The sequence below is a fragment of the Rhineura floridana genome, chromosome 2 (genome assembly GCF_030035675.1).
Source record: "Rhineura floridana isolate rRhiFlo1 chromosome 2, rRhiFlo1.hap2, whole genome shotgun sequence".
NCBI classification, from domain to species: domain Eukaryota; kingdom Metazoa; phylum Chordata; class Lepidosauria; order Squamata; family Rhineuridae; genus Rhineura; species Rhineura floridana.
Genome location: NC_084481.1, coordinates 232,044,754 through 232,055,634, shown reverse-complemented (window position 1 = coordinate 232,055,634; position 10,881 = coordinate 232,044,754). Strand labels below are relative to the sequence as shown.

Sequence of the window (10,881 nt, the reverse complement as noted above, 5' to 3'; positions counted from 1 at the left end):
AATGGTGCCCATTATTTATTCAAAAGCGGTTCAGGACGTAAGAAGAGCCATGCCACTAGATCAGGCCAAAGGGGGCCCATCTAGTCCAGCTTCCTGTTCTCATAGTGGTCAGCCAGGTGACTCCTCTGGGAAGCCTGCAAGCGGGACCTGAGCAGAACAGCACTTGCCCCACCTGCAGGTGCCAGAAATTGGTACTCAGAGGTTGCCCTCCAACCGTCTATTTAAAGCACATGGCTGCCCCCAAAGAATCCTGGGAAGTGCAGTTTACCTCTCACAGAGTTACCACCTCCAGAATCCTTAACAGATTGCAGTTCCCAGGCTTCTTTGAGGGAAGCCATGCGGTTTAAATGGATGGAATGTATACGGCAAGCTGCATGGTTCTCAGACCTGGCCCTTTCTGCGACCCCCCCCCCATTCACTTCCATGGAGCGTTCAAAGGCTCAGTGGACTGTGCCCACAGCACCATGGGCAACATCAAAGCTGTGATGCACACTCTCCATGCAACCTGCCCTTTTGCAAGTTTACTTGGCAGCAAACTACCACTGAGGTCAAGTCTCGCTCCCTCACAGTGCTTTCCCTCGATTTGTTCCTCACTCCCTCCTTCCCTTCCAAGCCTCTTTTCATGGGGCAATCTTTTTGTTGTTGTTTCTTTCAAAAAAAAAAAAAAACCAGACCCCCAAATAGCCATTTAGCTCCCAATCCATGCTTAACTCTTTTGAAATCTCCACGCACCTCTTTGAGCATCATAATTGCCAGATAGGATCTTCAAAGGCTTGTGAAAGCTTTGAAGCCAGGTAAAGTGCCCTCCCTCATCACTTTTCTGGTCCCAAATGTTAATAGCTTTGAACCTGAAGGCTAGAGGCAAAATAGGTTTAAAAGAAGAAGGGAAGGGAAGAAGGTGAAAAAACACCTCTGGGGATGAGCATTATTCTCCCTCAGGTAAACCCCGAGTCTCTTTCAGATGCATCTCTGTCCCTCCCTTGATGAAAACACTTGGTTAGCAAGTCGGGTGCTTTTCCCCATCTGGGTGAGGTGAATTTGGTGTGGCCAGCTGGCTTGTTTTCTTGCTCCTGTAGCTCAGGGCAAAAGAACAGGCCCATCCCAAACAAGCAACCTTTCTTTTTCCCAGGGCTGAAGGGATGGCACCTGAGGCAGGTCTCTAGACTCCCTTGCAAGGTTCCCAGTTTCTTGATGGCACCAGAAGGCTCCCCTGAACACATGCAGCGTATTTCCTCCCACATCCAACACCTTTGCTAACTAATCATAGTCTGGCTACACCATTGTGATGACTCTTGAAGAGTCTCCTGAGCATATGCAAAGTATTTCATCCTCATCCACCCACCCACCCCAATTAATCACAGCCTGGTTACACAAATTGGGGGAAGAGCAACAGAGCCAGGTGAGAAGATGCAATTGCAGGAAATCAGAGTTGTAGTAATACTCATCGCAAAGGCAGAGCCTGCTGCCTTGAGGTCAGTGTGGAAATAAACATGTTTCAAAATATTAGGCACAGGGAGGGGGGGGGGGAACCAAGCATCCTTAAAATAAAAAATAAAAAGATGAAGAAAGTGTGTTGGGCAAAGCCCATGCCAAATAAGACCCCATCCAAAAGCAAAAGCTGCAGACACACAGGACGTAAACAGGAAAAGGCAGCCACCCACAACAGCCTGACACTGATGTCCTCGGATTTAAGCCCAGGGGCAACGGAATCAGCTCCATCCCTTGAAGGCAAAGCTGTGGTTGGCTTCAGGAAAGAAAGGCAGCGGCCCAGGTGTGACTGTTGGCCTCCAGTCCTAGAGGTGAGGAGGGGAGGTCAGAAAGTAACCCAGAGGTGACAGAAATGCACTCTGCATGTGTTCAGGTTACCCACTTTTCCCATACCTGATTTTGGGACAGTGGCTGGCTTAAATTAAGCCCTGGGGCCAAAGAACGCAATCAGCATGACTCCAGTGGGCTCAGTGCAAGTCACACCAGCAAACGCTGGCTTCCAAGGGCCCTGCAGTCAATCCGCATTGTTGCAATTTTTTGCCTTAATTATTTTGTGGCTCTGGTTGAGGAGGGAAAGTCTGCAGGGCCCTGAAGCCACATACCAGGAAGGACACGCCATTGAAATGGTTGGGACTTGCTTCTGAGCAGACGCAGGTTTACACCTTGAGCAAAGCCTCATTGCCACCCCATCCATTTAAAGCACTGGGCTTCCTCTAAAATATCCTGGGAAGTGTAGTTTATTAAGGGTGCGGGGAGTTGTCGCAGCTCTAATGAGGGGTAAACAACAGCTCCCAGGATTCTTTGGAGGAAGCCAGGTGCTTTAAATGGGTGGTGTGGGCGCCATCTCATCAGCCTTTCAGTTTGGGGGCTCTTAGGTGCTGCAGTTTTGAACTTGAGCATTCTTATCTGAGAATCGCTTCCACTCAGTCTGGGACTTTGGACAGGAAAAGGCAGAATCCATCAGATAGTTTGAAAACTGCTGGAAGGAAAGGGGGATATAAATCAAATATAAATAAAATAAATGAATAAAACTCCAGGCAAAGTGCATCCCCGACAACAACACCCAAAGTTGGTCACAAGCATGCACAGGAGCTGTGGTTAGCCCAGTGGGGGCAAGGGAGATAAGGCCCTTTCAAAGCCAGAAATCAGAGCCTAATCCCCACCCCCTGCCGAGGGCTGGCTGTGACCCAAAGGCTTCGTTTGGCCGGGTGGAGCTCATCAGGCAAAGCAATGATTAAAACCCTGCTGCAGTCATTTAAACAAAAAAAAATGCTAAAAGCTAGACTGGTCGAGAAGAGCAGAGGAAGGAGGTCCTATTTTTAGGAGGAGGGGAAGAAATCTAAATCCAGCCATGCCCCAGAATTGCATCCACAAGAAATTGCAGGAAAGCGGGAGAGTTAACCATCAAGGCTGCAATCCAACAGATGCTTACCTGGGAGTAAGTCCCATTGAACCCAATGGAGCTTACTTCTGTGTAGACACATATTGGATTGTAAGGCGATGCAAAATGAAAGAGTAACAGGGGGATACAACCTCCATGCAACCCCCACAACCAGGAGGGAAGGGAAGGACACCCCACCCCACCTCACCCCACCTAAGAATAAAGGATATTTTTAAAATAGATAAAAATATTGCATTTACCTTTAAAATAATGACTCACTTTATTTTTTATCTTTTAATATGTCGTTATAAATATATTTTGTCAAAATATATGATCATTATTGTCAACACATTTGCACATAAAGTCATAAATAAGGTCAAGGTGAACGGATTAAGGGGATTTTTTCTCATTTCTCAGTTTGTGTAGGTGAGGAAGAGGATTTACGATAACTTTTTTTTTGGTCCTTTTCTTTTTAAAAGCAAAGACCAGCCCATTTTTGAAACTGGGAGCAGACTTTTCTCCCTGGCTTCCGCTTCCGTTGCTGGGGATTTTGGATGGGGAAGGCTGGCTAGGTGGGGGGGAAAGGGGGTGGGGTGGGGTGGGGGGAAGGTAATCGATCCCTTAATCTCTCTCTCTCATTTAGCGACACCCACACCCCTCCACCACCATTTCCTGGTAGTTCTTCAGAACCACTTTGTCATATTCGTCCAGATAAAGCATGGAGATGGCGCTGAGCTCCGTGGGGACACAACAGGCTTTGGGGATGCTGGAATTGACGGAGTTCACCAGAGTCTGCACGATGGCGTGGTTGGTGGAGTTGAGGTGCTCAGCTAAAGGGAAGGGGCAGTCCCCGTGGCAGTAGAAAGCCTGGTAGCCCGGGGGCGCCACGATCCAGTCGTTCCAGCCCACGTCGCTGAAGTCCACATAGAGGGCGTGGCGGCGGCAGTTGCGCTTGTTCTTGCGCAGCCGCTGGTGCGCGTGCTTGGGGCTCCGCTTGGCCCTCCGCGTCAGCAGAGACTGGCCCCGGCCGTCGTGGCTGAAAGTGACCAGGAGAGGCCGGAGGCGAGCCCATTCGCCGGCCTCCAGGCGGCCCCCTTGAGGTAAAGAGCGGCTAATCCGGACATGTTTGCCCTGGTGAGTCTGCACGGGGTGGAGGTGGGCAACCTCCACGGCCAGCCCGTGGTTGGGCTGGCCGCCTGCGGTCCATCGGATGATGGCGGGGCTCACGTCGAAGGTCTCCCAGCGGCTCACGTTGTGATGCACCAAGCGGGTGTCCAGCAGCCGGGTGACCAAGTCCCCCCCTCGGAAAGGCTTCATCACCTCGTAAATGTTTATCCGATGGAAGCCCCCCTCCCAGGCCGCCGCCTCTTCCTCCTCGATCTGCTGTCGGAAGAGCCGCAGCTCCGCGGAAGAGATGGCCTCGCCCGACGGGACGCTGCTGAGGTTGAAGAAGTAGCGGAAGCGGGCGGGTTGATTCTCCGGGGCCGGCACGTGCTCCAGGTGTTCTGCGGGGGGGGGAGGACGTGGGGAGAGGCAGAGAAAGAGAGCAATGAGACGGTTGGTTTCACTGGGAGGAAGACGAAACAAACAAGACGACGACACAACTCTTGCAAGCCCAGACAAAACAGACCGCGATGGCTGTGCCAGGGTCACTGGGAGGGTAGCGCATCGGGCGCGATCCGCCCGCTCATGCACCAGGCTGGAGAGGGCAAAAAGGAGGGCTAACGTCCTCACCCCCACCCCAAAAAGCACACCTGGCGCGGCCTCTCGTCCATTGCACTGGTCTATTGTGCCATCACACACGCCGGGGAGGCCTTTGCACTCTAGCCGTGTTTTTACTCGATTTCCATGAGGCGGCTACCGCCCTGTAGGCACCCCCATTGACTCCCTGCCGCCGAAGCCCAGCCCAGGTCAACGAGAGATACTTGCACATAGGAGAGCCGTCTTGGCTGCCATCCTAAACGCACCAGAAATAAAGCCGGACTTGCTGCTGCTTCCGGGCCGACGATCCGGCTGCGCTGCTATGATTTCACGCAGACTTAGGAGGGTGTAACCCATTCCCACCCACCCCACTTAAATCCGTAGGAGTCCCTGCAAGCATCAGGGATGCAGGTCAGAGTAACTTCTGCTGCCACTTTTTGAGAGCTCGCGCTTTCAACTCAAGGTTATCTTGCGCGATTCTCTACCACTGGGAAAGATTTGCCCCGGCCTCGTTAGCTGTTGGGGGTTGCTCTGGATTTGGGGGCTGCCACGGCTCAGCCCAGACATCCAATGGAACCCTCCGAGCACATGCAGAGTGCCCATCCCTCACCTCACATTTATCATTATTTATTATTTTGTTTCTAGGGCGCCACACATGCACACAGCGCTTAACCGAGCAAACGACACAGAGGCCCCCTGCCCCGAGAAGAACGCGTGCATGCCCTTGGGACCCAGGAACTCGACTTCCCTTGGAGACTGTAAGATCCCCAGGATGGGCGAAAGCTACGCATGTCTCTCTCCCTCCCAAAGAAATCTACGCCCTCCAGCCGGGGAGCAAACGTAGATGCAGCCACTGTGGAATTCACCACCGCTGGATTTCCACCAGCGATTTGCAGGGTGGGGCTTCTGGCATGATCCCCTCAAGTTCGAAGGCAGGCCTTGTTGTGCTATACCCACATCCCCCTCTGTGGCCTTTCCACTCGCGGAGTGCCCCCCTCCTTCCCCGGAAAGTCCTGGCACTAGCAGATGTGACCCCTCTCTCGCCACGCACGCATCTCGGCTCTTGACATCCGCCAGGCCCTCCGCGGCAGTTCTGGAGACTACAACAGGCGCTCCTCTAGAGGAAACAGGCTGTACCTTGCCACAGACGCGCCTTTTACACAAATCTGCCATGCCTGTTATAGCTGCTGCTGCTATTTTTCTGGTTGGTTTTACAGAGGAATAACTCTTACACCGAGCCCCCGAGCCCCACTGAAGGCGGAGTCGCAGTAGGTCAGGATGCCGGGCTCGAGAAAAGGCAAACGCTGGCTCGGAAACATTTGGATCCAGTTGTACAGAAGACACGCACACCTTTTTTTCCCTTTCTTTTTTTTTGCAAACGCAGCTGTAGCAACTCAGGCCCGTCGTTAAAAAAAGACACTCCGCCTCCCTCTCTTCCTTCCCCTCCCCAAAAGAATCAAGCGGGAGCTGTTAAAAAAAAGGCGGTGTCGAGAGCTTTGATGTCTCTACATAAAGTTTGGGCCGGGAAGGGCCGGACGAGGAGCCAGACGGGGGTGGGAGGAACAAAACCGGAGTGAAATCTGGATGGCTGTTCTTGCCTTGATGGAAGGGTTGGAGAGAGAACGCCTTTTAGCCCAGGATGATTGGAGGGTGATTGTTTAATAATATTAATAATTACTGATTAAATAATAATAATAATAATAATAATAGCCACCTCTATAGCGTTCCCAAGAGCGCAGAGTATTCTACAGGCCTCCTCTCTACCAGGCGATGCAGGTCACCTCCCGCCACTAAAGCAATCCAGCGCGCTTAGAATGGGAACGTCTTTCCTGTGTAAACGTTTCCCCGGATCCTGGAGCTCAGTCAGAGCATAAATGGCCCCTCAAAGCCGCCCACCCCACCCCGTTCGACCTCCTCAGCTGCTTCATGGGGCCATGCTGAAGAAGGCAAGACGCATACGTGCTCATCTCCTGATAAGGGCAGCCGGAGTCAGGCCGGAATATTCCACCGGGAACCGGTTTCAGTCCAAATCCATCGCATCCAAAGACGAGTAGGGGGAATGCGGAAGGGGGGGGATAAACTCTCCTCCACACACACACACACACACATACACACCGAAACAGAGGAGCATTAAACCTCCGGTGCCACCTGGGAGTCTTTCAAGCAAGGCTTTTGCCCCCAAATTATCCTCTTGCGGCCCGATTCTTTGAAGCGCCCTTCCTCGGAAGTAAACCCCAGGGAACAGAGTCAGGGTGCGCCCACTCTTGACAGATTACCCCCGCCGCCGCCGCCCCGCGGATGCAATTTTGAAATTCTATCTATCCTCATCGCCCCCTCCAAAAAAAAAACCCCTTTCCACGTCTAATGACTGCTCCGCGCGCTCCGCTACCTTCGTGGTGAAAGCTTCTCACGGTGTTTGCGCGGCTGGTAGACTTCTCCGGGTACTGGAGGCTGAGATCGTGGAGTTTTTCCTCCCCTTCCCCGGACTGGAGGCGATAGAGATCCAGCATGTACGAGGGGACGAGGACTGCTTGGCTGGGCTGCGGCCGCCGCCGGAGCCCGAACATCTGGAGGAGGGTGGCCTCGAACCCGCGCAAGAGTTCATGGTTTGGGAACGGGCGGCGCGAAGTTCCCGGGGCGCCGCGCTCCGGCTGCTGCTCCTCGGGCTGCTCCCGCTGCTGGTGCTGCTGGAGATCCCCGGCGACCTTCTTCTTGCCAGTCTCGGTGGGTATCAAGCTGGCACGGTTAGTACCTCCTAACAGCACTTGGCATAATAAGATGACCATCAGCACTCGGTTACCAGGCGTCATGATGTCTCTGGGGGGGTGGAATAGGGAGGGGAGGGGAGGGGAGGGGGAGAAAAAAAAGAAAACAAACAAACAAGATTGGTCAAACACGCCGCACAATATTTTTTTTTTGAGGAAACAAAACGCGCACGCACCACAAGCTCGCCAAAAAAAAAACACTCCAGAGGAGCCCAGTGCAGGCTTTCTTGCACCCACCCGAAGAATAGCCCCCCCCTCTGCAACTAAGCCCCCGACATTCTTTTCTTCTCTCTGTGTATCCGACCGAACAGTCTCCGTTAAAATGGGGTCATGAAATCAGCTATTAATGCACACACGCGCGCACTTCTGAGTACAAAGTTCTGAAAATCCATCTTTGTGCAAGAAACGCTGGTTGTTTCCCCGCTTCGCAAAGACGAAAGCCTCTAATCGATCCAAGCAGGGCTTCCCCCTGGTCGTCATTTTCACTGTTGTTGTTGCTGGAAACAGACAGACAGACACGGCAGGGAGGGCGGAGAAGTGGGGGTCGGAGGTCTCGCGCATTGTTGCGCCAAACGCCCCGCGGGAAGGCTGGGCAAAGAGCTTTGCGAGCAAGTGCTCAGGGCTGCGCAGCAACGTCCCCGCCTGCCGGCCGCTAACCACTAGGTCTGCAACCAGGCGTCCCGCCCGCGAGGGTCTGAGGGGTGTGGGGGATGCTCCAGGGCCCCCCCTCCGGCGTGAAAGGGGCTCTGTGGGTCGCGGCGGGAAGTCAACGCGGAAGGCAAAGACGGCCTTCGTCCGCCCCTTCCAGCTGTTTGAGTTACTCTCCATTTCGGCAATTGACAAATATCTTCCCCCACCCCCGGCTGGGACGGAGCCGTATCGGGGGGGGGGTTGAATCAATCAATCAATCCAGTCCGATCCTATGTATGTTTACTCGGAAGTAAGTCCCACGTTGGTCAATAGGGCTTACTCTCACATCGGTGCGCAAGGGGACGGCAGCCAAAATGCCCCCCTTTCCCCCGAAAAGAAAACTGCTTCGAAATGAACCATTGGTTTTAAAGGGGCCGAAGGCAAGAACTACAAAGTTGAGAGACCACAACAACCCAAGACGTGTTCTCTCTCACGCGCGCACACACACGCACACACACACACACACACAAGCTGTGAATGATTATTATTAGATTGTTTTTCTGTGGTGGCGGCGGCGGTTGCAAGAACTCACACAAGGAATGAGAAAGCGTTACTCACTGACAGAAAGCAAGGCATATAGAAACAGTCCATGGTTCTTGACAGCCAGGAGTGGAGCCGGACTCGTGGAAAAAGCTCCCGCGGGGAATCCGGAGTCAAGCGGCTTCGCGGAGCGGAGGAGACTCTGGCCGGCCAGCCAGGCGCTCGCTCGCTCGCTGCTGCGCGCTGCTAGGAGGGAGCGATCGCGCCGCCACTTGGTGCTCCAGAGCGGCTCCTGGAAAATGAATATATTTGAATATAATGCAACTCCCGAGCAGGCGCCTGCTTTTCTTCCAGCCCCGGAGAGAGTCACGTGGATCCGAGGAGTCACTCCTCGCACCAGCCTGTCAATCAACAGGGCGCAAGCACCGCCCTCTTCCTCCTCCTCCCCCCCCTCTGGTTTTGCAGTCCCACCTCTTGGCTTCTGTCAATCTCCCCGGAGCTCGTTCTTTCATTCTTTCTTTCTTTCCAAATCAAAAACAAAAATCTCCTCTCTGCAGGACCTGCGTTGCGAAGAGGGGCGGTTCTTGCGCAGAGCAGCGCTCGGCTTAACGGGGGAATCGAACTCTCTTCGGCTTCAGCAGACGTATTGGGCTGACCCAGATGGGAATTCAAAGCCTGCCCCACTATATTCGAGGCTTTGCCTTAGGAAGCCGCCTGATCCTTAGCCAAACCATCTAGCCAAGTATTGCCCACATGCTGCCGGGCAGTGGATCTCCCAAGATTTCAGACTTTCGCATCCCTCCTGGAGACTGAACCTGAGACCTTCTGCGCTGACAGGCAGCTACTCACCGGAGGTTCAGGCCGAGGTCGTGCCCAGGCCTACCTGGACATGCCAGGGACTGAACCTGGGATGTTCTGCATACAAAGCAGATGCTCTAGCACTGGGCTACAGCCCTTCTCTTCAGGAGTCCAGCAAGATCCCATTCAAAGGAAATTGGATGACAGGGGAGGGGATACCCAATCCATCCCTTTTGTGGATGACAAAGAAGATGGGGGGGCTCAGGGTTCAAAGAGGAGATGCCTAGAACCAAATGGCTAATCTTAAGACAAAGGCGATGTTCACACAGCCATGCCCACCACTTGATGAGTGCTCCATCAAGGAAAGACTTGCACGTGCAAATAAATGGACCATGGCAGATTTCCACCCCTCTCATATGAGCCATACTTTTCAGTGTAGCTGAGTTCACACGTTCAGCTGTTCTCAGTGTACACACACAGTGTCTGTGTGTGTGTGTGTGTTAGCAGGGCTTTGATGTATGAGCTGACCCCATGATCGAGGCAATATGAAAGACCCCTCGGTAGTGTTTTATCATCTCTACAATGGTGAGCTTTACACTGGGTCCTAAAGGGGAGGGAGACGTAAACGTGGTGGTAATGACTAACGAAGGCTTGTGCATAGTAAGAGGAACTGAGAGAATGGCTCTAATGGGGCACAGTAAGTCTTCATAAAAATGTAGGAAGGAAGACAGGCTGGAAATCACATGGTCTTCGATGTCTATATACAAATGCCCAGAGTATGGGAAACAAACAGGACAAACTTGAACTCTTAATACAGGAGGGCAGTTACGACTTGATAGGTATAACTGAAACTTGGTGGGATGACTCCCATGACTGGAACACAGCAATTGAAGATATAACCTGTTCAAATAGAACAGAAGGAATAGAAAGGGAGACAGAATTGCACTCTCCATTAAAAATATATATCCCTGCAAAGAAATACAGGAGGATGAGCTTGGTAGCTCCACCAAGAGTATCTGGATTAAAATTAATGGGGCAAGTAATAAAAGGGACATGGTGGTTGGAGTCTACTGCCGACCACCCAAACCAGTGGAAGACGAGGATGAAACGTTTGCAAGGCAAATTGCCAATGTTTCGAGGAGGCATGATGTAGTAGCAGTGGGGGACTTCAATTACCCCGATATCTGTTGGGAGACAAATTCTGCCAAACACGGCCCCTCCAAGAAATTTCTGACTTGTGTTGGAGATAACTTTCTCCTACAGAAAGTGGAGGAAGCAACCAGAGGAGCAGCTATCCTTGACTTGATTCTAATCAACAGAGATGATTTGGTGGATGAAGTGGCAGTTACGGGAACTCTGGGGGAAAGTGACCACATCATACTTGAATTCTTGATTTTACCAGAAGCAAAAGCTGAGAGTAGCCATACTTGTATCCTGGACCTCAGGAAAGCTGATTTTAATAAACTCAGAACAATGGTAAGTGAGGTTCCATGACAAGTGGCCCTAATGAGAAAAGGAGTCCAAGATGTGTGGAATTTTCTAAAAGAAAATTCTAAAGGCACAATGGTAAACAATTCC

The 10,881-nt window shown here is 52.3% G+C and overlaps 1 protein-coding gene across 1 annotated transcript; it reads right to left on the bottom strand.

The window, feature by feature from the left end:
- Nucleotides 1-3,156: 3,156 nt before the first annotated feature.
- BMP4 (bone morphogenetic protein 4) lies at nt 3,157-8,849 on the bottom strand. Its single transcript, XM_061612530.1, has 3 exons — nt 8,584-8,849; nt 6,960-7,387; nt 3,157-4,374 (listed from the first exon to the last, which is right to left on the bottom strand). The coding sequence occupies exons 2-3, from the start codon at nt 7,378-7,380 to the stop codon at nt 3,509-3,511; spliced, it is 1,287 nt and encodes a 428-aa protein (XP_061468514.1). The 5' UTR covers nt 7,381-7,387; nt 8,584-8,849; the 3' UTR covers nt 3,157-3,508.
- Nucleotides 8,850-10,881: the final 2,032 nt, after the last annotated feature.